General features: G+C 37.4%; 1 protein-coding gene and 1 long non-coding RNA gene across 2 annotated transcripts; one reads left to right on the top strand and one right to left on the bottom strand.

Annotated features, from left to right (window-relative positions):
* Positions 1-48: 48 nt before the first annotated feature.
* Positions 49-16,060, bottom strand: RHAG (Rh associated glycoprotein). Its single transcript, XM_083831736.1, has 10 exons — positions 15,667-16,060; positions 9,224-9,407; positions 7,849-7,999; positions 7,514-7,661; positions 6,581-6,744; positions 5,590-5,727; positions 4,602-4,723; positions 3,873-3,958; positions 2,703-2,776; positions 49-1,476 (listed from the first exon to the last, which is right to left on the bottom strand). Exons 1-10 carry the CDS (start codon positions 15,800-15,802, stop codon positions 1,399-1,401), a joined length of 1,281 nt encoding a protein of 426 aa, XP_083687862.1. The 5' UTR covers positions 15,803-16,060; the 3' UTR covers positions 49-1,398.
* Positions 16,061-17,337: 1,277 nt separating this feature from the next.
* Positions 17,338-27,273, top strand: LOC310897779. The gene is made up of 5 exons (XR_014582585.1): positions 17,338-17,990; positions 18,892-19,002; positions 19,955-20,133; positions 20,960-22,493; positions 24,505-27,273. It is a non-coding gene; the product is annotated as an uncharacterized lncRNA (long non-coding RNA).
* Positions 27,274-27,892: the final 619 nt, after the last annotated feature.

Below are 27,892 nucleotides of genomic sequence, written 5' to 3'. Positions count from 1 at the left end.
AGGCCTGAAGTGGTCAGGCAGCCAGACTTGATCTTTGAAGATCTCTTCCATCTGAACTATTTTATTTCTATTTCTATTATTCCTTTTCTTGAAATATACTAATATAAAGAAGTCTAGAAAGTTCATCCATTGTAGATTGTCAGTCTGAGATGCTGGTAGCTTTTGTGGTCTGAATGATGCCTGGAGGCACTGTGATCCTTCTAGATTTTAATCGTCTCTCAGTGGATTACCTCAAGTAGTTAGGCACAAATGTGTGACTCTGCTTCCGGATACTAACATTTCATAGAGTTCTTTCAGTTCCCTCAGTTTTTCTCTCTCTTAACTGAGCAGTCATTATCATCACTTCTCAGGTGGAGTTAATTTACCTTAATTTAGTTTCAATTTTGTCCTTTCTTCTCTCTCTTTTTTTTTTTTTTGTAGGAGGTGGTGACTTCAAAGGTAGTGACTCACTGCAAAGTTCTCCACTGAGTCAATTGTGGGTTGATAGTTGCTTTCTGACCAGTTCCTAACAACTCACACTTTTTCTTAAAGTTAACATTTAGTTCAGTTTGTATCTATTGATATTAGCAGTGCTACCATTCACTCATTACTGTTGAACTTAGTAAGACAGTGTTACATAATTATCTATTTTTCATAGCTCAATTCCTACTCAATTCTCCTATTTTGTCCATCAAACAGTCTAAATAAATACATGCCGAGTGATTTTTTTCACCATTTCACTTCTTTCTCCTTGCAATGAATATATTAACAAATAACCTTGATACTAATTTTACTACTTAGTGTACCTTATCAGTCACTGTATTCTATGTTTTGCCATGAAAATTATTTCAACATTTTGTTCCCTGTCACAACCAATCTTCAAAATACAGCACATTCTCTCCGCTATCCAACAATAGGAAAACACACTTTCTTAAAACGTTAATCTGGGATACTCCGGTGAAAAGCTTGTTAGAATCCAAATAAACAACGTTAATTAATTTCTTCATTGCCATCTGCATGTTTACATCTATGCGGTTGAAAGATGTGACTGTAATTCAGAAATCTTGCAATTAAATATAGCATCGTGTTATAGGCTTGAAACAAAGTTTTTTTCAATGGCTATATTGACTCGATAACAAATGGTAAAATACAGATAACTGTAGAGCAAATTCTTTTTTCTTTTGTCTTCTCTTCATTCTAGATGAACAAATATGTTGGAAAGATCTAATTGATTCACTAGAACTTGGCATATTGGCAATGTATGTTAAAATCAAGCTTTTTTTATATTACAAAAATATAGCTACTTACAACCCCTTCTAGAAAAACAAGCATGGTTAAGACAGTACTTGAATGTTGTTTTTTAGCTTTAGAAACTGAAAAGAAGATCATTAGGATGTATGCTAGAGATGAATTGTTTTTCTACATGGTAGCTTCAAATCTGCTGTGCTCATCATAGTTGTTGGAGTGAACTGCATGCAGTTTCTCTTCTTCTGGAACCTGCCATGAAAAACAGAGAACAGTTCAGTTGATGAGATAGATTTCCTTTTGTCATAAGAGGAGACTAAAGTGCACTGAGAAGGTCATTCTCTTAGTATATATTACGTATCTGTTAACAGTGAGTAGTTTACTGACACTAAAGAACCTTCAAGTGAGCAGGGTTGTGTTACTATCACTGGTCAATACAGGCTGTGAATTATTCAATTGCACTTTAAAATTCTAATTTTCCTGTCATTTTTTATCACTTATATAAAACCGTTGCTTGTGACTTTTCCAAGGTCCAACAGCAAATAGTTTACAGAGCTGTCATTAAAAGTTTATCTTCTTTTTTTTTCTTTTTTTCTTTTTTCTTTTTTCTCCCTGATTGTCATACCTACAGTTGATATTTTGGCTTATAACTTCCTGTTAGACCACAAACTTTCTCTGACCAAAAGCCAAAATGCATAGTTTGTACTGTAGTTTAATTCATTTAAAAATAATAAAATGTCATTTGAGGTTCACAACATTTTATATACAGTATAGACCTTTACCTCTGAGTTAGGTGATGAAGGGTCCTTCATTGTCAGTGCGGAATAGACAAACTTTCTAGATTTTAATTCATGTAACCCTAACAGAGATCTGGAATGATTCAAATGAACCGCAGCCTGAAGCTCTCTCTTCATTGAGTATAAAGGGATCCTAGCAGGGCTACTTCAGGTGTACTTGTTTCTTAGCCCCATCATCTGTGTCTTCATTCATAAAACAATAGTGACAGTTCTGAGCAATAACCTTGGTGGTCAGATCATTCAACCAGGAAGCAGAAGAGCTTCTTCTCAGCCTAAGAGAGGCTGTCTCTACAAATACTGAAGAAATGCTCTAAATTTAACTCAGTATGAAATTCTAGATAACACTAGAAATGCAGCACCATTTAGCCAAGAATGCAAGTATCATGTGTTTAAACTACAACAGGGAAGAGGAGACTGGACAGAGTAAGTGGTTAAGAGATAAAGAGCTTCACTCAGGTCTCAGTTTGTTGGCTGACTTTCTGCTTTTTGTTCAAGGTTTGTCCCATGTAAAAGGCATGACCAGGTAGCAAGTCCAGAATAGATCATGAAGGTGGACTTGATAAATTCATGACCTAAGGCAGGGCAACATTTTTGAAAGCTGACTCGTGCAAACCTAAGTGTGCTGTACCTCTTCCAGCGTAATGAAAATAATGCTCCTTTTGACAGTGTTTTGTATCTTACCTCCCAATAAATAGAGTCATCAAAGCAGTTCTTGTCAGATGCTTGTCCCAGGAAGGGCAGCTTTAGAATAGCACCTACAGGTAAAAGAGCATTAAAAGTCAAAGCCAACCAAACAAGCAAACAGCAATGACAACAACAACAACAAAAACAAACAAACAATAAAACCCACAAAAATATTCTTCAGATGGGCTGTGGGGAGTCTTCTAAGCCTCCCATTATCAGGTTTCTCATTATAAGAAGTGACACTGGCTTTTTCACATTGACTTTAGTAACAACTTGGCTTTAATTGCTCACACACCAGGTTTTAGACTGGAATTTTATTTCAGTCTGAATTTTTGTTTGGAAATAAATTTTTTTTTCTCCCCCACAAACATGTCCTCAGGAAAACAGCTCGTGTATAATCCAGAGTTCAGATATCATATATTGCAACTGCATGATGAAAGTTTGTCTGAGATCAGTATCTCCTGAGATCAGAAGGCTATAAATACTCTACACAGGCTACACATCTGTATAGGTTCTACATTAGACTAAGGAAGCCACCGCTGTCCAGCTTTAGGATGAAGTATCTTACAGTGGTTTAGTTATCAATATTTAGCTAAAAGAAACCACTAAATTATTTCAGCTGATTCTTCTCCGTATATAAGGCAGAAGTGATTGGAAGTACATGCAGAAATCTAGTGTCCTTTGAGTTCCCTCTGGGCCTGGGCCAGACATGTATCTCCTGTAAATCCTGTGTCATATCTACGAGTCCACCATAGATGTCTCAGAGACCCTGTGGCATCTCAAATAGCACAAGACACCTATGTATAAATAACAGAATCACATGGGAACATGTGACACCTAAAGGTAGATGTCTTCATCTCAAACTAGTTTCTGCTCAGAATCTGAAGTTTCTGAATCTAGGACAGAACTTCATCCAGAATAATAATTTTGATTTCTATATACTACCCAATATATTTGAATTATGTATAAGGTAAGACATCTTGGTTTTATTTGAAGACTGATCAGAAAACTGCCTTTTCCATATTTAGGCTTCTGCTAGTGCACTATCATGAAATATTTCTATTTTTCTGTTTTCTGTTTTTCTAGTTAAATTATTGATAGATTGAAATTCTCCATAAGCACACTTCTAATGTCACATATTTCAATCATTGTATGCGTTGTACTGACCTGTCAATGCACCGCCAACCAGTGCAATTCCAATTGTACTGCCAAGGGCAGCAGCCTGCATGCCAGGGGTATGCGGGACACCTTTCCTAGAAAGGACAGAAAAGCAAACCCTCAACAAACAGAAACTGTTAAACTCTGAGGCTGAGATTTGGTTTTACAACTTTCTGTTTGCTCTCTGCTGGATAGGATGACTCACAGGAAGATATCTGTCATTGCTGTGGCCAAGACAAAAACAGCATGGGACTGAATATGTTTTGGTTTTGTTTTAGGCTATAGTTTAAGCTATTAATAGGCTATTTAGGCTATTAATATCTTCTAAGCCTTTATAAAATGTTACCCTTTGTCAAAAAGACCGCCTTTCCATCTTCTTGTGGTCTTTTTAAGAAAGTGGAAGTGGCCCATTTTGCCAATTGAGGTTTTCTTGGAAATCTTACAGTTGCCTGAATTACAATTGTAGAAGCATGTTAATGACTTTTCTACTTTTGAATGGTGTTTCTTTAATGACTGTTAGAATTTTTATTTGAGCTTTTAGTGTGGAACAAGCTTTGCACATAAACTGTATGTTAAAGGCAGGATATCAAGAAGAGTCCTAATTAAACCAGAACACCATGTCCAGCATCAAATCAAAGGGGCATTTGCTGAAAATAAATCATAATTAGATCCAAGGAAAATGAAATATTAGAATAAACCTTCACTAAAAGGAACTTATTTCTTCTTTCTATAGCTTACCCATTTTTACTTTGTATTGCGGTTACTACGATGCCTGCAATACCTCCCAGTACTCCAGGTAAACCATGTAAATTATGGACTCCACAAGTATCATGAATGTTCAGCTTGGATGCCAAAACAGGCTAAAATGAGGGGAATAATAAAGTTTATGGTGAGTTTATAGTCTCCATTATCTCTAGAATTATATTAGAAATATCATCAGATATTTGGAATGATATAAGAAAGTAACATAGAACAAGAAACAATTTAACCTATTTAATGTACACAAAGTTTAGCCTTAAAACCTGCTAACTTCTCATTGATTGTGATGTTATATATGGAGAAAAAAATCAGGTGAATACAGGTAACGGTACAAATGTCCAACTTACCAACACAAATAGAACACATGAAACTTCAGTGATATTCCCAATCTTTTCAGCCACTGCAGCAAAGGTTGACAGCAGTGCCTAAGTGATGCATACGTACCTGGTTTTAAGTCTACTAGTCAGGTATTTTCTTCCAGAATGTTTCTCCAATATGAAATGCCAGTTCAGACAGTGTTAGTCAGAATATTTTGTTTTACATAAGAAACACTTCCATTTTGTACTTCAAAAGTATTTTCAGTTACAGAACTATTTAGATACTTTAAAAGACTGAAATTTAATTAGTACTATTTCACTGATATGAAATACGGTTCTTCTGGGGGAGGTTGTTCATGAAACATAGGCTTGGAGCAAAATTCAAGCAGTTCCTTTGAACAGAAATCCTAGCTTTAATGAACTCTAATATCTATGTAATCTTTCTATGTTTTTAGCTAGATGATGGAATGAAGTTATCTCATAAGCATGTATTTAAGTTACACCCACTTCAAAATATTGGTTGACTATAACTTACTTTCTGTAGTGTATCAGCCAGTTTCTAAACTTCCGTTCTAGTAAACTATGGGAGTTTCAGTAAAGTCATTGAAGTAGTAAATAAATGAGAACAGAGGCAGGTCCTAGGTACTCACAGTCAGGAAATGGAATCCGAGGACAGAGATGATTCCAGCAATTGCCCCAATGCACATAGCAGCAAAAGGGTGGGTTAACAGGTCTGCACATGTACCCACTGCTACTCCTCCTGCCAGGGTGGCGTTTTGAACAAGAACCTGTACAGAGTATATGAGTATATAGAAGTGGAGATGCTAGACATTGAATAGAGGCTTGTTTTGGGGCTGAATGACTTGCAAAGGATTTTTCCAATGAAGCACAAGCAGGAATTTAAAATGGAGTTCCCTGTTACATACTGAGAGTGTTGGTTCAAAGCTGCTCTAAGCCGGTTTAACTGACGCAAGTGTAATGCAGTCCATCATTTGCAAAGTCGCTAAAAGTCATTTGACCTATCAGGAAACCAGGCTAAGCCAGTGAAAATTGCATCCTACATCAACAGATGAAAATATTTTGCCAGGTTATTGAACTGTGCCAGCTCACACTGGGCTTAGATGAGCACTACAACTGCTTGAAAGAACTGGGTGAAAACCTAGGGCTGAATTTTACGGTAAGGTAACAAAAATACGGGACCCTGGCAACCTCAACCTAGTTTGGTTTTCCCGGTTGTGCAGCTGCACTACGAGACTGTGAGGGAATACATTGAGAGACCTATTTTGCCTATTGCAAAACAATAACCCATGTAGGATTGTCTTTGGAATAAGACACAAAAGTCCACCTGAATGTTGGACCAAACTCTCTATGGTCTAGCAGGTTCTGTGGCCAAGAGAGAACAAGGGAGTGGAACCAACATGATGATGTCTAAGAGCTATCTACTCTTCAGATGTAGTGATCCCACTGAAAAACCAGATCACATACCTAAAGCAGGATGTGTTGACTCAGGGTCCAATCCGACATTTTAGCTTTTAGAAGGATAATAGTCCTAATTTTGTAAACAGTTGGGAACCATCCTAATTATCCTTATTGTAGAGGGGTGACTTGTAGAGGGGTGACAGATTGTGGTGTGACTCTTACCATGCTGAATTTGCCTCTTTGATCCACCAGGCTGGAGAGGGCAAACGTTACGACAGTACTTGCAGCCAAGGAGTAGTAAGTGTTGATAATTGCTTTAGTTCTGTCATCGTGAGCTGCAATGGCGGAATTAAAAGTGGGCCAAAAAATCCAAAGGAAGAGGGTACCTGGATGGACATAAGCCAACACAAAATAAAGACTATTCAGTCCCAAGGGCATTTCCCTGTGAAAGATCCAACACAACAGAACTAACTACAAGAAACAAGGGAGATGGTCAACAAGAAATATGAAACAACAAAAATGCTGGAAGGAATAACAGTATATACAGATGCATTTGACACTGGCAACTGGGATTTTGACATCTGATGAATCTTACTGGAAGATTGTTGTAACCCTTTGTCATACTCCACATGCTGTTAGAACTCAAAATCACTGTAAAAATGTGAGAATATGATGTATTAACAAAAGAGTTCACATATAAATCTTTTGTCATTTATTGATTTAACTGATAGTTTTAGTGGATAAATTGATCTATGAACAGGTCTCCTGCACAGATAGATGACTGTCCTGTTCAGCAAACCATATGGGCATAGGGACAGAGCAGAGCTCTAAATACTTTCATTAATTATGGCCTATTTCTGTGGAAATGTTGCTTATAACAGAAGATTTCACGAAAAAGGGAGTCACCGCTAATGTACAGTGAGCATTCATCTTTAATTTAATCTTCTTAGGAAAGAAAAGCAAAAATATGTGTTTCCCCGAAAACTGTGCATGTCAGAAAAAAAAAAAAAGACTATGCTTCTAGGAGTGTTCTAGGAGTGTACTTAAGAAAATGAATGCTAGGTAATAATAGGGAATTATTAAAACACAGGGATAAAAAAGGGATGGAAATCTGATCAGTTTTTGCTATTATTTCCCTGTGCTTCTTTTACTTACCAATCATGGCAAATAAGTCGGAGTGATAGGTAGATTCTTCATCTTCATGCTTGTTTTTCAAACCAGGACGATATAAGACTAGGCTTGCGGCCAAACCAAAATAAGCTCCAAAAGCATGGATAGTCATCGAGGCTCCAACATCTGTGGCCTGTATCAGGGATCCAAAATAATACCAATAAATTTATACAACAAAAAGATGAGGATTTGATGAAGGGGCAGTCTGCATGACTTCAATAGGTTATTTTCTATGGTAAAAACAAGAATATACAAACTGGAAGTGTTACAAAGTGAAATCATGTTTTAAACAGAAAACAATTACTGCTAAATAGTTGTACCTGAAATATTTTTGTAACTAGATGTTCATTGCATGCAAAAATTGTGATCTCCAGAATTGTCAAGATCAGCATCTGAACAGGGCTTGTTTTCCCCAGGACTGCTCCAAATGAAATCAAAGCAGTTGCTGTACTGAAGTCTGCATTTATCATGCTGAAGTTAGGAAAACAAATAAAAACAAACAAACAAGAAAGGCAGAAAGGAAAATCAGTTTAATGGAACCTGAAATAATCTGTATTCAAACTTGTTATATCACTAAATGATAAAGCTGTAACTCTTCAAACATAAAATCATTGAGGTCGTCTTTGTGAATAAAAAGTAAATTTCCTAGAAGGGTTTTGTCCTCTTACAGATGACTGAGGAAAAAATGTGGGAAAGTTACCTCCTGCTTATACCATACATGTGCTCAGCTGGTTGAAATTACAGTGAAAATTTAGAACGTGTGTATTGAAGATATGCAGGGATATTTCCAGGTCTGACTGTTACTTGAACTTCAAAGACAAGAGGTAACTCTTAGTTTTGGTCAGACAGTTTAGCTCATTTCAAGAGCTTGGCAGGTCTTTCTGTCACTTTGCATCATGTTTGCTTTAACTGTCAGGAAGGACCAGTGTTAACGGGTTATGGAGGATGATAGAGATAAATAAAAACACAAATTGACCACAACTTCCAGCTCTGAGTCTTTCATCAAATGCCTGTTTGAAAGCATCAAGGAGCTATTCATATTATTTCTGCTTGTGCCTCAGTAATTTTTGTATGATGTTTCTTTTAAAATTGTCTACAAGTGTTCTCAGAAAGGAGAACTGCAGATGTGGAAAACACTCTGAGACCTTAGTAGAAACAAGACATGAGTGGGAGACGGATTAAGAGTGTTTAGAGGTGTTACTTGTGAAATCTCTTATTCTATAGTTGGGGTCCAAAGCCTATTAGAGTATGATGTTTGTGCAAATAATTCCTTCAGAAGCAGGAGAAAACCTCATGTGTGGACTGACACATTGTGTCAGCCTTTCCTTTGTGGCCCCATGTGTCCTGAAAGGACAGATCCTTTTGCTCCTGCTGAATGCAGGAGGGAGCTGGAGAGCTTGTGGTACTGTACTACTGCTGAAAATTTCCCAGCTTGCACAGCTCCAGAGATTCAAAGCAGTCTCTCTATATGGCTTATGTTTCATATAAAACTTAGCAGTTCAAAGTTCATCCCATGTTCCCTTGGCTCAATGCAGCAGATGTTGTCCCTTGGGAGATGAATGTTGAGAGGTGGCTAGTGATGCTCTATCAAATTTTAGTGAGCCTAGAAGACTGATCTCACAGATGTTCTAGTTTTTTGTCTTCCTTTCATATCTTAAGGGATAGAAATGTAATTATAGGAAAATTCATATGTACCTTTCAATATGAACAAAAATTTTCCCTGCGTCCATATGCCAAAATCCTTGCATCAGGGTGCCCCACTGAAGACCAAAGGCTGCAATGAGCATGTTGATACCAACACTACTGAATCCATATTTCTTCAGAAAGGTCATCAGGAAGCCAAATCCAACAAATATCATCACATGGACATCCTGAAAGACTGAAAGAAAAAAACTGCCTGTGTATACAGTGATTACAAAAGGGGCAAATCTAGCTAGGGATAAAGGAAGATTTAATTGAAAAGAGAATGTGTTTTAAACTCATATCATCAATGTAAAATACCCCTCTATTTTTGCTGATCAGCCTATGAGTTGAGTTTTTGGAAAATTATTGATTTTATAGCTTGCTATATCTCTATAGAATGAGCACTAGATCAATCTACTGGCAAACATAATGTACCTAGAACTGTCGCCTGGGCCTGAAGCTGCCCGGAACACCACAGCTTCCTGTCCTTACAGAAAATTTCTCTTTCCCCTCAAATAAGGATTGTTACATCCAGCATGTTCTGGCTAACTCCAAAAATGTGCATGACTTTTGTTTGTGAGAATGCTTGTTGGCACAGTGCAAATGTATGCTTGTGATTCTTAATAAAGCTCTGTACAACAGATTGAGTTCTTTTCTTGGGTACTTTTAATCTACTATGATTTTATGCCTTTTTTTTTTTAATCATTTTTTAAGCTTTTAAATAGAAAGTAAATTTATCACCACAATAGGGATATTTAAAAGAAATAGTTAGTCTGCAGTTATTTATATAATTTAATGAGCACTGAACATACCAACCCCCCCCCCCCCATTGGTAACAAACTCTTCAGAGAGAAACTTATTCTTTTCATTTCTATTTTGCTGTTCCTTACATGAAAACATATTGAAAACTTGAGACATTGACCTTTTTAGTATAATATTTGGACTGAAGTAACATTTCCCTTTTAGGAACTTTCAACATTCCTATAGCTTTGCTATATGCATTACCACGTTTAGCCAAAAGAGGGCCCAGAAACATAATAAATTACCCGAGATTCTTAATAAACTCAAACTGCGTTGTCATATTCCACTCCTGACCTACTACTGAAATGCAAGCATTCATACAGTAATATCCTTTACAGTGGTCTACACACATCTGAGATTAGTGTAGAAATGCAGGTGGTTCTCAGACATGCTCAATCCTTTTGTTTCTCCTTTAGGCTGGACATTTTCATGTTTATTTTCTGACTTCATTAATTTGAAGCAATATGGATTCCTGAGGCTCCTACAGTCCTTTGGGAGCTCCTCATTTTCCTCTGTGTTATTCAGTTTCCAGAAGTACTTTCCAAACTCCTGTGTTTTGCTTACTAGTTTTAAGAGATATACAATCAAGTCTCCCATTTGGGCTTCTACTCTTTTGATGCACGTGCATATTTTGTATTGCAATGTTGAGTGCAAATGAATATCTGGCTTAGAGCTCAACATATTTCTTTGCTTCAAGGGACCTTGCAAGGGATGGAAAAGATACGGTAGAGGACAGTATAAACCGTGCTAATACAACCTTCCTGATCATACCAGCAACAAAGTTTTTAGTTTCCTTATGCAGGACTGCAAACACGGCTTAATTTGCTCATATTTCTGTGTCCGAGGGAGTCAGTAGGAGATGTTTAGGAAAGGTTATTAAAGTATATTTGTTAGCTGGTACTTCTGCCTGGGAACCTCTGTAAAGCCTTCTTCTCACATTTTTTTAAATAATTTTCTGTGAGTGACCCTTTAGCCACTAATAGCCACTAACCTGTGGGACCAATGCCTTCAAGTGTGAGAAATGGCTCAGGTTGTTTGTCTGATTCTTGCAAAAATTACTTTATATGCGTGTTGATGCTTGTTAATGATAATGGACAAATACAGAACTAGAGGGCAAATCTATAGGAGATGCATGGCAACATTTACAAAAGTAATGTTTTTATTTCACTTTAGCAGAAACAAATGGACATGTATTAACTAACCTCTTAGCATGATAATTCAAAGTGATATATGACTGCAACAGTTCTCAGTTTATATTGCTCTTGAGTTTCATACACAAAATGAGAGGTACATTTGGAAATGAACCATTGCTGCTCTTTTTATTCTTGGAACCAGCCTATGCCATGGACTTTCCAGAAAAGCTTAAGGAATAACCTCGTCAATTGTATGAATATTCACAGGACAATCAGCAAGTCTTCCTAGTCTTCCAGAGGAGATTATGGTTTGTTAACATTCAGCATGTTATTTGCTCTTGTTTTCAATCTTTTGCTTATAATCATCACAGACAAAACAGGTAAATTGCTCTCATCAAACCAATCCCATTCATATATACAACATCTCAGTAAATCATGTCTAGATTAGTAGGAGATGTTTAAGTAACCTGACACTACACGAGCAAAAGAACAGGCTTCAAAAGCACCTTGATGGAGGTTTTTAATTCTCAAAGCCCTTCAAAGAAGTTTCTATGTGCTCAGCTCTCATTTGAAGTGCACTTTAAGAATTTTTTTCCCTAGACCTGAAAATTAGAAGCAACATATTTCACAAACTGAGCGAAGACCTCCAAGTGGTATAGCCTATAACTTGTGCCTGAACTACCTCTTATGCCTTCTTTTAAAGAATAGTAGGTCTGGAATGATTTGAGATGATGCAGAAAACAACACAATTTGGAATGAGCTGTTTCACGAACTAGTTGTGTTTAACAAAACATGGCACTTCTGCTCTTTGAGACAGGAAGAGAAAGAGTGGGAAAAACACACAAGCATATCCTGAACAAAAGCACTGCCCGTGATTCTGCTAAGGCTGCCCTAGACCAACATATTAATTTCACTGCAAGGTCTCTGCATTATGGTCAGTCTCAATACAAAGATGCTTGTGGCCACTAAGTTTATACTTAAACTGCAATTTTGCTCTGCTGAAAGGAGTAAACCTTAGAATACTGAACAAGAGATATGTATAATTCTTTTTTTAAAGCCAAGTGTCAAAGACCCATCACATAACATTAAATGCTGGTTGCTAGCAATGAAGAAATCCTCTAGGAGTACTCGCAAAACCATCACACCCTTTTGTCTTCTCATTCTACTGGCACAGCAGATCTAAATTTGTGCATCCAATCCACTGTGCCTGTACTGACATCCTCCAGAAATAGATAAAATGCAAAGCTATGCTTTGGGAATGATTTCAGCTACGTCCCCCTTTATCTGAATGCAAAATTATGGTCGTCTTCAATTATTTTCATCATTCTAAAGAATGAATCCAAAAATACTGAAAAGCTTGGGTTTATGGTGCTGAGGTATTTAAAGCGTACAAAAACAGGCCCAGCACTGCAATGCTGAGAGTATAAATTGGTGCCTGGAAGGTGCAACTAAATCTGTGAGGTACAGATGATGTTACCATCTCAGAGCTCCTTGGGATAACGTGGGAAGAAGTTTGAAGCCATTATTTTGGGAACTCAGGGGAAGTCCTGATTCAGGATATGTCCTAATACATCTATACAATGGTAGCATTAAATTTCTGCCAGGTCCTTCAGCAAATTATGCTCTTGTGCACACTTTGCAGATAGGGATGTTTTAGAAGAGGGTCCACAAGTGAAAATACAAGTGTTGGAGAATCCTGTTTTTCTTCCACTTGTTTACAGTAAATCAGATTTATCTACTCTTATATCAGCATCTGCAAGTCCAACATTAGGTCTTCAGTGTTTGCTTAGTTTATGTCTGTGCTAGTAAACTGAACAGCCTGGGGCCTATCCTCTGGTCAAAGGGCAAATGGCATAGCTCAACTCACATCTATACATGTTTTTCCCTCCTAAAAAAGGTTGTTCCCACCTGTACAACCTATTGTGAATAGTCCCTGTGTCCTGGTTTCAGTTAGGACAGAGTTAATTTTCCTCCTAGTAGCTGGTAGGGTGCTATGTTTTGGATTAGGATGAGAAGAGCGCTGATAACATGCTGATGTTTTAATTGTTGCAGAGCAGTGTTTACACCAGGCCAAGGACTTTTCAGCTTCTCGCTCTGTCCTGCCAGCGAGCAGGCTGGGGGTGCAGCAGGAGCTGGGAGGGGACAGACCCAGGACAGCTGACCCAAACTGGCCAAAGGGGTATTCCATACCATCTGACGTCATGCTAAACAATATATAGGGGTGGCTGGCCGGCTGCTCGGGGATAGGCTGGGCATCGGTCAGCGGGTGGTGAGCAATTGCATTGTGCATCACTTGTTTCGTACACATTATTATTAGTAACACTATTATTATTATTATTATTAGTATTGTTATTATTATTTTCCTGTCTTAATAAACTGTCTTTATCTCAACTCACAGGCTTCACTTTCCCGTTTCTCTCCCCCATCCCAGAGAAGGAGGGGGGAGGGTGAGCGAACGGCTGTGTGGTGTTTAGCTGCCGGCCGGATTAAACCACAACACCCTGCTATATGCTATGTTTAATGTCAAACCTAGGAGGAGGTCAAGGTCAAATGGCCAAAACCACTCCAGAAACTTGCTAGCAGTTCAGTAGTGTGGACAACTCGGGGATCATATACAGGTATAACACATACACTTACTGAGCAGGAGGCATGAGAGACAGAAAGGGAGACAAGGCAATTTTTCTGTCATATCTTAGACACTGGTATTAGAAAAGATTTTAGGTTATCCCTAACTGGATAGCTGACAGTTACAATGGCACAGGCAGTCTCCCTCCAGAAGATTTGAGGTTTAACAAGAAATGTACTATAGAACTGCATAGGATCACTGATGACTGTTAAAATACTGGAATAAACACAGGGATCCCAGGCACCTTTCTTCATTTTCCTTGGTAAAGCAAATGCCAAGAAAATGCTGAACAATTTAGTACCAGATCTTGCAGGTATGATATTCAGCCTGGAGAAGGTAATATTCTGTGTTCTTTCAGGGCAAATAGACCTTAATCTGAGTCTGAACATAGACCAAGAAAACATCCTTCTGGTTTCTTAAATTTTACCAGGATGCCCAAAGCACTATAGTTTTGTGGCTGTATTTGTTGTTATGTTTTTTGGGAGGGCAGCCAGAGAAGAGGTAGGTGGAGAGGCATTTTAGGAAATAGCTATATTAATAGTGCTACAGTACAATTGTATAACAATTACATATTTATAAAACAACATAATATTACACACATATGTAACTATGTAACAGTGTAACAGTGCCACAGTACAATTGTCTCTGCTGTTAAATTATTAGTGTGGTTTCTGGCATAGTTGTGGACATAGCCAAGTTATCTCAGAGAGAGACTGAGCTCTGGCATAGGCTAAGTTGCTAGCATATATATGACTAAAAGAAATTTAATCGACTGCACAAAATTAATATCAAGGATACTGCTACATTGAAGTATAGCAGATGTGAGTAATTAGTCCCTAATTCATCAGCTGACTTGCCTCTGGAGCTGAATTATGCCAAGCATTCACTGTTGTCTCAACTGGATAATCTTCACTATGAGAATATAAAATGTATGACCAATGGGGATTGAAGTGACCCCAAGACCATCTTCCCCATAAAAGTCACAGAAAGGCCCCTTGGAATGAGACAAAGAGAGAGATGCATTCAAAATTAACTGAGTACTACATACAGGCAAAAATTTCTGTATCGTTATAATCATTCTTAAGAGGACTGCAATCGGGACCACAAATTGTTAAGATGTCCGAGCCAAGAAGAAGAACAGAGAACATTCATTACTGCAAGCAAGACACAGGATGCTCCTCTGCAAACTTATTTTGTCTATTTATTTACAATGGTCAACATTTTGCAGGAGAGGGAGGGGGTATGGGAGAAGTCAGCAACTACTCACACTAAATGCTTTCTCCCTGAAATTCATCGAGCCTTTGCAGAGCAACAAATCAATAGAAAAATTTGCAGGCTGAACTGTTACTGCCCACAGCCAAGACACTGGTGTGCTTTGAAAGGTAGGAAGGAGTTAGCCACCTTGTGACAAAAACTTGCCTTCCGTGGAGCCCAGTTTCTGCAAATTTATCTTGTACTGATTATGACTGTGCTGCCCAATTTACATGTTCTGAAAAGACAACCTTTTGAAACCTGGATAACAGTAATGAAATATTTTATTATTTTACACCATTTAATACAGTAAGCAGAACTGAAGGACTGGCAAGAAACACCATCATGCATCTCTGGAAAATGCTTAAATTGTTTGAACCTGCTATGCAAACACTAAAACTATTTTCAGGACTCTCCCAAAACAGCTAACTTCTCAGCCCCTAGTTACTATTAGAATTTTATATATGCTCAATTTGAATTTGTCTCTAAAGTCTGCTGCTTTCACACCTCATAAAAAGACTTGTTTGCCCCAAAGATTGCCTTCCTTTTCAAGCTATGTTGGTCAGTCTTGTAAGTTATTCAGAAATTTTGGTTAGGATTAGTTTAAAGAAATTCTAACTTCTATAAACCTCAGCAGTACTTACGTGGGTGCAATGTTTGGAACTGATTGTCAGTTTCATATTCCACAAATATCCCAAACAAAACAATGATGGCCACTTGTAGAAGAAGAGCGAGGATCGAGAACTTGAACCTCATGTTGGTGTCAAGGGCTGAAGGCATTGCAGGAGAGTCAGAGGCTGCAAGAGCCTGATAAAGGGCGGTCTCTTTCAGCAGAGCTGCCTAATTCAGTGGATCTGGGTGATATAGCAAAAAAAAAAAAAAAAAAAAAAAAAGAGAGAGAGAGACAGGCAAAATACCTGTCACACCCACTATGGGAGTGAAACACTACAGGCCAATATTGCGATTTCTATTTCCAAGGCTATTTCTGTGTATGAAATGCTGGCTTACATATTTCTCAGTTGGTAATGTGAGACAGCTCATTTAGCAACAGATGTGTTTCTTATTGTCTTATATATATATTAAAAAGGAAGTAGCCTGGAAGAAAAGCTCACATAGCCTGATTTGTTGCACTTAGTGAGGAACACAGCTACAGTCAATTGTATTTCCTGTAGTCAGTCATTTCGCCAAAATGTAGCTTTCATTTGAAAGGTAAATCATTTCTCATGTTATATGAAATATGGACAATCTCTTATCTGTTGATAATAGGATAAGATGAGCAAAGAGAATCTTGTTCCTATTTCATATTGAATGAAACATGCATAAAGAGGGCACAAGTTCTCATTGTGAACTGCTGTTTAAAAATAAAATAATTATAATTCCTCAAAAGAAAAAAAAGGATCTCCCTAGCTGTAGAATATTAAAAAGAGGAATTTGAAAAAACAGTTCTATTTTTCAATTTAAATTACTGCTTTTTGAATTTTCTTTAGTTCAGACAGCCAAAGTTTTCACACCAAATTTCTTATATGGTTTTAAAAAGCACATTTTTAAAACTGTCTCATGAATAAGAGAATTAATTAAATTTCACTAAAATTATGAGAGGATGATCACTTATCCTTGAGATCCACACTGATTGTCGAACTTTGTACTGAATCTTAAAATTTTGTGGGTTTGGGGATAACATTTTATTGATGTGATATTGATACCTTGGCCTCTGATAATCCCATATTTGGAAAACAGGCCTAAACTGTATTGTAGGGGACTTTATCTCATAAAAATTTATCCCATGAAAAAGAGGTTGATTTACATGTTTTGCAGTCTTCAGCCCACCAAACTGGGTGGTAGACGCAAGGTGATTTTTAGGTATGGTGTCCTGCTCGTGATAATTTCTGGACTGTGTCTGCTTGTCACTGGTGTTGTAATTTCAGGTAGGATAAAAGTCCTGGCACTGCTCAGATTTCTAGCATAAAGGTAAAATTAAACCATTGTCTGTACAAAGTTTAAAATGATCTCAACCTTTTCTCTTTGAAAATGTCGGTGGCTTTGGAATTGAAAATAAATTATTCAACAAGAAGAACATACTGGTCTATCATGGAATCAAACTTCTACATGGCAAAGCTAAAATGAGCATATACACATTTTTTCCTTTTTAGCAACTGTATTTAATTCGAACAGCTCAAAGAGAGGAAGCAGGGCTTTGTTAAAAAGCTATTGATCATCCTTGCTGTGCCACAGGATAAAACAGACGGCAGCATTTGATTGTAAAGAGCTGTAAGCTCCTTCATTTGCACAGGAAGTGATTAAATGAGAACAAAATCACGAGTAAAGCTCTTTTTTTTTTTTTTTTTTTTTAGCCTACAGTTCAACCATGAATATCTCTTACTGTTTGTTGCCTCATGTTTTCCCCTGTGAATATCTCACATGATGTGTGCAATCCCACATGATGTGGGATTAAATTCCCACATCATGTGGGATTAAATTCTTTCAGGGATGCAGAATAGTCTCCTAGTTGAATTCCTATTTGGAAAAGTACTTTTTATGTACTCAAATATTTATTTCATTTATTGTGCCCAGTAAATGAATCTTGATCCTGCAGCCCTACATCAGAATGGAAACTTTGCAGGAGAAAGTAGATCCTGCTTGATGACCTGATTTCTTTCACAGCTGAAGCAAGTAATGCCAATGGCAGTCTCTATCATTTCTATCATTCCCACATTTATTTATTTATTTATTTTTAATTGTCTTGTTTCTGACACAGCCTTGCCAGTTGATGGGGAACAGCCACGTTCAACATCTTATTTCAAAGTCCAGCAGTCCTTACATGTGCGTTTAACTGCTCCGTGGTGCAATCGGAAATGTACACATCTTGAGTAGCCAGTCTCTAATGTCAAAAAATTCCTTTGTGTCTCCCTATTAGCTTCAGCCCAATCATAACTGCTTATGGAAGTGGAAGAAGTGAGGATGTTCTTTGGTAAGTATTGTTGCACATCTGGATCTCTCAACTAACTTTGAGTATTTGTCTTAAATGGCTGTTGGGTTTTTCATCCTACTTCTGTCTGACAGAAAATTGTGGTGTTGGTGAGATATCACAACCTTAATATAAATGTGTGAAAAGTTATGGTAAACTTTCAGTCTTCCAAACTAATAAAAGCAAGAGATAAAGGAGTAGTTTGAGCAATATCCTTACCTAAAGAACAAGAAAAAATCTGTGTTTAATAATCTTCCTACAAAATAGGAAGTTTATTGCTCAAGCACAATTAGGAGTGGTGTTCATCTTACCAGATATACACCATAGATTTCTGTATCTGACCTAACCAATAATGTTTTCCTTTTAAGTGAGGAGTGAGAAATAGGATCTTCTGAGATAAATTGATTTCATCTTAAAAGAAAGTATCTCAAACAGGTTAAATAGGTCAAATGAATGCAAGGACCTAGCACTTGATGCTCTTTTGATCATGTTTGTTGGGTATCTCAGACTCAAATCAGTCTCAGGATGTCTCCTAGAAGAGGCCCAGTGTAGTCCGGTAAAGAAGCTGGTGTGGCTAAAACACTGAGTTTGTTTTATTTATGTCTGAGCTATAGGTATCCCTCAGCATGGATTTATACCTTAACAATGAATTGAGAGCATGCCAATCTCTAAACTACTTCTTGGTACATGCTTTTAGTGTGGACATTGTGACCAGAAAGGTAGGATAAGGTGCATCTTGTCTGCATGCTGTGACAGAAAATATTTCTTGGTCTCCTGAACTTTGAGCTGAATACGTGGTTTTTTTTTTTTTTTTTTTTTTGAGAACATTAACATTTATCCCATTTCTGTGGTGTCACATTAGAAGAGTTATTTAATGACTCATTAACTTTTGTAATGTTTTGAGTCAGCACAACAGGTCAGAATATCCTGAATTGGAAGAGACCCTCAAGGATGATAGAGTCCACCTCCTGACACGTACTCCATCTCAAGTTGAAAGCTCAGCTCAATAAACAAGGTTTGTACATGCAGTCCTTAAATAGTTTCCTTCATCTTGAAGGGGAAGGTGACATTGAATGCATTTTTCCGACTCCCCAGGTAACAACAATAAATTTGTCTTGTCTGGATCCATATCACTCACACTAGCCCCTAACCCAATTTTTTATATAGTGTCTGGAAAACAAGGCATTTCCTATACTCACTAATGTGCCAGTAAAATTTTATTTGGTTATTACTGGGTCTCTATTGATGAAGTAAATATAGGTTTTTATTTTTTCCTATTTAAAATCACACTGAGTTCACAGTTTTTGTTTTACTTTTACTGCAATAGCATGCTGAAGAAGGAATGAAATGCACAAGCAGAAGCTTTTGGTTGAGGTGTATCCCAAAGTTGCAGGAAAGATGTTTACAAAAGATAAACGGGTTCATGCTCCCTTAAAAAAGGGCTAGTTTGTACTGCTCCTGTGATAAATAAATAAATAAAAGACTAATGCAGGAAGGTGGATGCTTTACATGCACCTTAAAGCTTTATCTACTTTTTTGAGGAAGCAATGAAACGCAGTATAAATGAGATTAAAGCTTTAAGTCTGGGATACTATTTGTAAATATGAGAGTGGATCTGTTTCCCTGTGAGGAATAATAGCGAAGAAAAGTGCTTTCGAGAAATAACGAATCTACAAAGCTAAGACTTCAGGTGATGTAGCTGCAACAGTATGCGTATTCATCTCTTTAGATTGTCTGTGACATGCTGCATTATATTCCCTGTCTTGTGGCCCAGGAAATTTGAGTTTTCATATCAAGATTTTTACCATTTTTCTGTGTTTCTAAGTTTTAATTTTTCCATTTCATTACCTGTGAATAACAGTTCTGATTTGCATTTTCATGTTTACTGAAAACTAGATCAACCCTTTTCAGCTCAATAAATTCTCACTTTTTTTTTTTTCCTTTTTTCCCCCACTGGTCTTTTACAGTTGCAGTTTTGCTCAGTACATTGCTGTGCTATTGCTGCAAAGGTCCCACCTGCCCCAATTTGCTATACAGAAAGGCTACATCATGGGAGCGATGACTACAAGCAACTTGGCGTGCTTTCCGTTTCAGCAAGAGGGCTGTTCCTGTCTCTGCCAATTCATTGTGCCCTCCCATTGAGAAGGTTAAGTACTTCTCTCTCCACTAAATCTTGCAGAGTACACAAACGGTACAGCAATCTTAAGTGAGCTACATAATGCGAAGTTTGCAGCAGTAATTGCAATGCATGCATGAAGAGTCAAAGAGGGTGCTTAGGGAATATTCTTCAATGAAAAGATGTGTTAGCTCCAATTTCCCTGGCTAATATAGCTCCCAGTGCTACTTTTGTAAAACAGCCCATCCATGGCAGCCAGATACGGAGAGGGCGTCTGCAGTCTGAGACTGTAGGAAACAGGCTTCAGGGAGCTGATCCCAGAAGACCTCCTGCTATGTGTGGTACTATCATCATTTATATAAACATCAGCCTCTCAGAGCCTGACCTATAATGTTCTTAGTGGCACAGCAGCAAGATACCTTTTAGCAGCCACTCATGAAATAATTGGTCTGACCTACATGAGGATTTGTCAAGAGAGATAGTTCATATCTGATTTCAATGGCTCAGCGAGTGTTTTAAGCTTTGAATCACACCAAAAGTTAGAAAACAACATAAACTATGTATTTTGCACGTATGTTAAAAATGATCCACACATTCTGGTCAGTATGACTTTGGCACAAACTTCAAATGTGGGTAGAACAGTCTGCACATAAAATAAATTCCTACAAGAAACTCGTGTATTGTTTATTTCTTCCTGTGTACAACTAACATCTTCTTCAGCTCCCTTAATGCTAGGCAAATAGGGACTTCTTTGTTTGCAACGTGAATGCAGACCAAATGGAGGAAATGATTTGTGAGCTTCATAATTAATTTATATAACTGTTTTTTTTTTTTGTTTGTTTTTTTTTTTTTTTAGTTACCAGGAAATAGGTACTAAATCACCAAATACACAGAAGTAGTCCTGTTCTATTGAACTGACACGATGAATTTATTATTTCCTTGCAATGGGCCAAGCAATATTTCAATGAACAACTGCAACCCAGCTTACTATCTAAAATACAACGCCCCATCCGGGCCAAGCCAGCACTGGAGGTACTACAATGAATTGAGAACAAATAAATACAGGTATATCTGGAAAAATAATCTCAGTGGAAAAGTCCAGTCTCTGAAGTGCTCACGCCAACCTGTGGAAGATATGAGGTTTTCATGCCACAACTAGTTAGATGCCATGATTTTCTTAGGCACTTTCCAGGTGCATCTAAAATAAATGCTTACCACCATTAAATAACTCTTATAAGGTTAGATACAAATATTTCATTCTGTTTGGTTTAACTGATCTGCTTAGCTAGATCTGCAATCACTGTTAGTCAGTATGAGACTACAGGAATAAACTGACCTTCAAAGTTGTAAACTTGGTTTGTGATATATTATGGTCAATATTCTGTAAAAATGATCTGAGTTATTGCTGTTTTTCTAAAGCACCCATCTTTATGTTTATTGGTTACAAAATAAATAAATAAATAAATAACGCATACATACACACATACATAAAAGGGGGAGTGCAAAAGGCCCATCCAGGAGGCAGGACAAAAAGCAGTATTGGAAACAGGTACACTGACAGGGGACAAAACGAGACAAAATGGGGTTCCCACAGGCAGGTGGTGGCTCAATGATAGCTGTTATTAAATACTAGGTTTGGATGTATGTTCATTCATATTTCTTATGATTTTTGCCTCTCCAGAGAACTTTCTGCATTTTTATCTTGATGAACTCCCTCTTACTTCATTGTTTGTTTCCCTGCCTTCACATTGTAATGATTGCTCTCACTTTACTTTTCCATCCTAATTCTTCACCCATTTCTGTTTCCCATTTCTTTTAATGAACTTATTTTCTTATGAACACCCAGCCAATTTTATCTGTGGAAGAAGCATGGTGTCTGCTTCCACAACACATTATTTATTGTCATTGCATTTTCTATCTCTTCTATCACTCAGCAGTTGCCTGTTTAGGAACACAGAATTTTTATGTCTTTGGGGGCTCTTCCTGGAATTGTGGGTAGCTTATCACGAAGTCCCCTCCACAAAAGTTTTGCCGTCTATTTGTGAAGTTAAGTTTTATGTCCTTCTTCAGTCAGCTGGGATGCTGCTAATGATCTTTCCAGTTTTAGCACTGAGGAGCTTAGTTCTGCACTAATTTTAATCATACAGTGTACATAACTATTTCTGGTGACAAAAATACCTGGTAGCTCAAGTGTCTCTCTCGTTTTCTTTACCTTTCTGATATCTGTAGACAGCAATCATATCTCCCTTTCATTTTTTTTTCTTTCAGCCTATCAACGGGGATCTTCTGTTTTCTCTGATATTTTGCAGACTGTCTGTTTTCCTGAATATGTTAATATCTCTTCGTATTGGGCTCAAGTTCAGTTCACTTTATGAGAAATAACCAGAATTGTAAGTAGGATTTCAAGTCAATTCTCACCAATGTTCTGTAAGATAGCATTAAAACTTCTGTTTTTGGGAATGTGTGATATATCCTAAAGAAACATTTTACTACAGCATCGCTTTGAAGGCTTGCAGTCATTCTATAATTAATACATCCAAGTTTTCCCCCTGCAGAGTTGCTTCAAGCTACAGGGGACTGCCTCCCATATTACCACAGAAAACTGAGTACATGTTAAACATCTAGTGAATCCTTTATGGTCTGAAGTTTCTCCAAGCTTCATCCTACAAGTTCTGGACTATTTTCACTTTTCTTCTCCCTATTGACCACAAGGAGACTCCAGATTCAGCTGTTTAGAACTGGACAAATAACCATTGTCTAAAGTGGGTAATTACCCACCTGCAGCATATTTGCCTGCTATTCAATGACCTAGAATGAAAATTTGAAAGTTTTCTTTTTACTTATAACAAGAAAAGACTAAGAGAAGACATACTAGCACACTTCAAATGTCTTTAAGATTTCTGCAATAATATCTCTTGTATTATTAACAGAGAAAATGTGGAGTTCCTAGCTTCTAGCTTGACATGCCAGAAATGAATGTCTACACTATAAATATCTACATTTACCCTAGTAAGTTGGTGCTCCCTTTATCAGGGAAATAGCTACTTGAGCAATTAAATTTATCCTAATACAGATGCAAAAAGTTGGTGATATGACATTTCTTTCTCAATTTCTATTTCTTGCTCTTTCTCTCAACTATAAAAAGGACTAACTCCACAGACTTTTAAAGTTAGGTGAGATGAATCCCACCTGAAATTCACACAGAACTTTATTAGTTCAGCTGTGTGGTCTATTATTAATTTGAGAGAACATATTTTCTGTGTTCAGGTGTCTGAAACAAAGAAAAGTATTAACCTCCATCAGTCTGAGGATCAGGCCCTGACTTATCCCAGTGTCCTCAAAAAGTTAGGCAAAAGGACTCCTGCTTGTTATGTTCCAGCTCCAATGTTTTAACTGCAAATCTAGCTTGCTGAGATAAGGGTGTTATGAAGATGTGTCAAAGCATCAGTCTGTATTTTGAGAAGTCTTTAGGACACCTGGTCAGGTTACTGCTCTGATTTCAATGTCCAATGCCATTCATAAAATAGTAAGGAGACTTATCAGAAAATTCACTGTGAATAGCAGTGAGAAGTTTGGGTGTATCTTTTGGCAAATTAAACATCCCATGTTTTTTGTCACTGGAAGATATTGATCAGACCTACTCATTCCATTGTCTCCAATAGGCTTTGAAAAAAACTTTTTAGACGCGAGTACTCTGAGCACATCCTAAAGATGTCCACACCATCCTGTGCCTGTTATTTATAGCTAAAGGCAAACACGTAATGAAAATAAATAGGTATCTTAAACAAGGTCTGCTTTAGTTTCTCTTAGGAATAGCTGAGAGAGAGCAATGTACTAGATAACACCATTTCTGCATGTGAAAAATCCATTCAGTATAGGTGACTGAGGAATAAGAAAGCATAAAGGGTTCAGCCTCCTCCTCTAGGTAAGTAAAGTGGTAAATAAAACTCATTAACCTGCAACAATAGTTCTCCAGACAGTCACAAGCCACAGAATTCCAGGAAAGCCTGTTAGATAACCACAGTGCTGGAACAATAGTGCCTGCTTTGGAAAAAAAATAGCAGGGAGGAGACTCAAAACCAGATTTTGATCTGGAAAGGCTTGTCAGTAAAATGCATCCAGATTTACCAAACTTTCAGACGCAGGGTGTTTCCCTCATTTCCTGCCATTGTCTCAAATACCTAGATTTTGCCTTGAACTAACAGGATGAAAGCTACACATTACTGTCCCAGAAGAGTTGGAGCCTGTTGGAGCTGCCTCCAGATCTTCGTTTGGACCTTATCGAATGAAGCTGACTTTCTCTGACATACACTGTTGTTACAACCAATTAGTAGGCTCTGACTCTTACTGAACATATTCATGGTTAGACTCTTGTATAATTAGACTCTCGTTGCCTTGCAGGTCAAAGTGGTGAAAAGAGAACTTGACTTTGAGCTAGTCTACCTGTAGATGAGAAGTCTATTCACATACCAATGGAGCATCCTGCCAAATCCCTCCTAGCTGGACACACAACTTCTCGTAGCAAAAGAGTTCATTCGATAACATCACTTTCCAACACTGGAAAAGAATCCCTGAAGGATGCATTCTGCTGCTATAAGCTTCTGTGCAGTAAAATACCCGCCAGCACAGAAATGTTGCAAGGCAATGACTCTTCACACCTCTGAGTTGACAAAAATATTCTCATGAATCATTTCTAACATTCAGACGATGCTTGAGCAGTATTGTATTTTGTGCTCCTCATCAGGATGAATAAATATATATGGAGTCAAACTCAAGAGTGAAAAAAAAATTTAAAGGGGACTTGCTGGTAAGCCACAGACTGGGGATGAATGATGCCAAGCACATTTTGAACTCATGATTAAACTGAATGATTAATTGGTCTCGTGATAAAATTGTAGAATATTAAACGTTCATGCTAAAGTTCATTTTTCTTTCAGATTTCTTTTAATAAAACACAGTTTTGCATTACTAATGTATTACCTTCCCTATACAAAAGAAAAAAAGAAAAAAAAAACACAAAACAATATTTTTTTCACTTGCAGCAACCAGTACTTCAAGAAACATCTCCTGACACATGAAATAGTGAAACATGCACAGGACACTACTCCTAAAGCATTAACTTAGGATTCTACTTCAAGTAAATAGGAGACATTTTCACATTTTCTGATACGTTGCTGGGTGGTATTACATCATACAGCCAGAACTACACAGCCACTGCTGTACAAGAGGTGAATCCATTCTTGCTGTGAAATTATTGGATTCATGTAATTTTTGTGTTTCAGAAGCAGAAGTGCTTAGAATCTCCCCCTTACTTGTCCTTTTTTCAAACTTGCACAAAAATCACAAGAGCTAAATTTCAACTCTGCCAAAATAAACAGGTTTTTTTTACCATCCAGGAATTGCTTTGTTGCAAATTGTGGTTGTCATAAATACCTGCGTGAAGAATGCTGTAAGCAAAAATAACACGGTTTAAACTACGTCTACTTTGTTATCTTCAATGTAGGTTTCTGGAATATGTTTACACTGGGAAATGACAGCCCTGCCCTATCAAGTCCTAAGTGAAGTCAATATAGGCAGTGGTTTGAATAGGAACAGGATTATCAGCAGATGAACTGGGGCAACTTAAATTTAAATAAGGGAACATCAGAGCAGACATTATAAAGATTTGTACTGAAATAAATATCATCAGGGTAAGGTGTGTTGAAGAAATAAAATAATAAAAGCAAAATAATTAAAATTAAATGATAATAAAATAATTAAAATTAAAATAATAAATAAAGTAAAATCCATTTTGTGGATGTCTAAAATTAGATAAGATGAATTTCATTGGCTTCACAATGCTTTGTGTTTCTCCCTCGGTATACAAGCTGTGTCTCAGAAGAAAAGCAGACAAAACAAAAGTGTGGGGAGTCAGGAGACCTGAGTATTTTCATCTTTGTCTTTTGTCTACCATACAATGATGAAATGATTTCATTCTAGAAATGAACCTAACATTTTGCCTTTGATATTATTTCAACAAAAATGATCTCAGATGCAATGAAAGTTTAAAATGGTATAAAATACATGCATGGGCAGATCTTCTGAGATCTGAAAATTATTAAAAAAATTAAAATCATGTAGTACATAATCGGTTAACACTGCATATTAGTTCTGTATATAGATTCCATATCCCATTTATTATTTTTTCTGAACCTGTCTTAATACACAAGTACAAGTTCTAGTAGACTGAAAATTATTATTATAATTTTTTATATCTCATGGCACTGGTGAGATCTGTAGGTAAAATGGACACTAAACTGGTTCTGAATTTTGTGATCAAGAAAAAATTTCTCATCCTATCATCTATCTTAATAGAAAGTTCATGTCCCTAATTAGAATGGCTGATGTGAAAAATTTCAGTGACTTCCTTTGTAGATTCCATTGCTATTTTAAAAACAACGGTCCTTTGGAGAAGTGAATAGTTAAGCAAGTCCTAAAATAAAACAATAAAAAATAAAAAATCTATTTTACATTGAATAAATAAAATAAAATAATGTTTCATTCAAAGTTTGTCAATGAAATAAATAAAACCCTTATTTTTATTTCACTTAGCTTGGGTTTTCATCTTTTACTTCCACCACTTTATGCAGAAGTAGGAGAAGAGAAGAAGGCAGAGAGGGAGTGTTGATGATGCCAAACTGAAAGACAATAATGCCATTTGATTTGAAATGATCATTTCAGTTGCTATGGAAAAAGAAATAAATTGTGATAAGCATTTTAGAGAGCTATTCTCACTTACACATTGCACATTGGGTTGCTCACCAGTAAACGCAACGAAGAGTTAATGTGTGCAATTTCGCTGATATTTCCATGCCAATTTAGCTCAACTTCTAAAAATTATTTTTCCACAAGACTTATTGATGCCAGAATCAGAAGAGCTTTGTTAGTCCTAGGGAACAGCCATATGGCTGCACTGCACTGACCCCAAACCAGACGATCGAGCCCGGTGGCCAGCCCATGAACTTGCAGATGTTGCCTCGCGGGAGGGAGTGGCATTTCCTTACTTCTATCTCTTTGCTCCCGTGTCCCCTCGACTTGTGGGTAAACTGAGATAGAATTATACTGGAGGTGTGGCTACGGAATGCCATATTATAATTACTGGGCCTTAGTGCTTTGCAGGTGCTTTCTCAGTGTTCCCCAATTAATCTTTCTCACCCCTGGCTATGTCAGTTTATCTCTGTGCTGCAGTTGGAGAGACTGAAGCAGGCAGGTTAAAAGTCTTTCCTGCAGCCTGGAGAGGAGACGGGAGCTGTCAAATATATTTTTTAATGAGAAGGTCCCGACTCCTGTTTTTAACAATTTAACCATGGCCTTTGCACTTAGAGGAATCCATTTTTTGGCAGCCTGGTGTAGAACAGCCAGGAGCAGGGGTGGGGAACAGCCTCGTCCTGTCCTGGCTCTGCTGGATTTTTGCTGCACGGTCTCACTCAAGGATCTTGCTACGGTTTTGTGTCTTGGGCACCAACTGGGTCTTCTGACAAGATGAATTTCTGGTGGCTTGTCAAGCACGCATTTGCAGACAGCAGTGAGTGCGTTTGCATAGCCTGCTGCAGGACAAACTTGAGGTGAGGGCTTAGGCCAAGGTTGGGATCTGGGCTTCCTTGGACCTTAAGATAAGGATTTCAGAGGAAACAGTAAGTGAATCTGCCTAGAGTATACAGACATTATGGAAAAAGGTATGCCTGAGGGAAACACATCCATATATGACCAGGTGTGAATATGAGATGTTACAGCTGAGCTGTGGTGGTCC

The sequence above is a fragment of the Anser anser genome, assembly GCF_964211835.1.
Source record: "Anser anser genome assembly, chromosome: 3".
In the NCBI taxonomy this organism is placed as follows: Eukaryota; Metazoa; Chordata; class Aves; order Anseriformes; family Anatidae; genus Anser; species Anser anser.
Note: the sequence above shows the minus strand (reverse complement) of the source record. Positions and strands in the feature narration are given on the sequence as shown.

Excerpts from the sequence above, each read along its gene's own strand:
- RHAG (XM_083831736.1), bottom strand. The coding sequence starts at position 15,802 with ATGCCTTCAGCCCTTGACACCAACATGAGGTTCAAGTTCTCGATCCTC. Across the intron at positions 9,408-15,666 it reads GTTCCAAACATTGCACCCAC|TCTTTCAGGATGTCCATGTG; the intron begins GTAAGTACTGCT and ends TTTTTCTTTCAG. Across the intron at positions 3,959-4,601 it reads GCAATACAAAGTAAAAATGG|GAAAGGTGTCCCGCATACCC; the intron begins GTAAGCTATAGA and ends TGTCCTTTCTAG.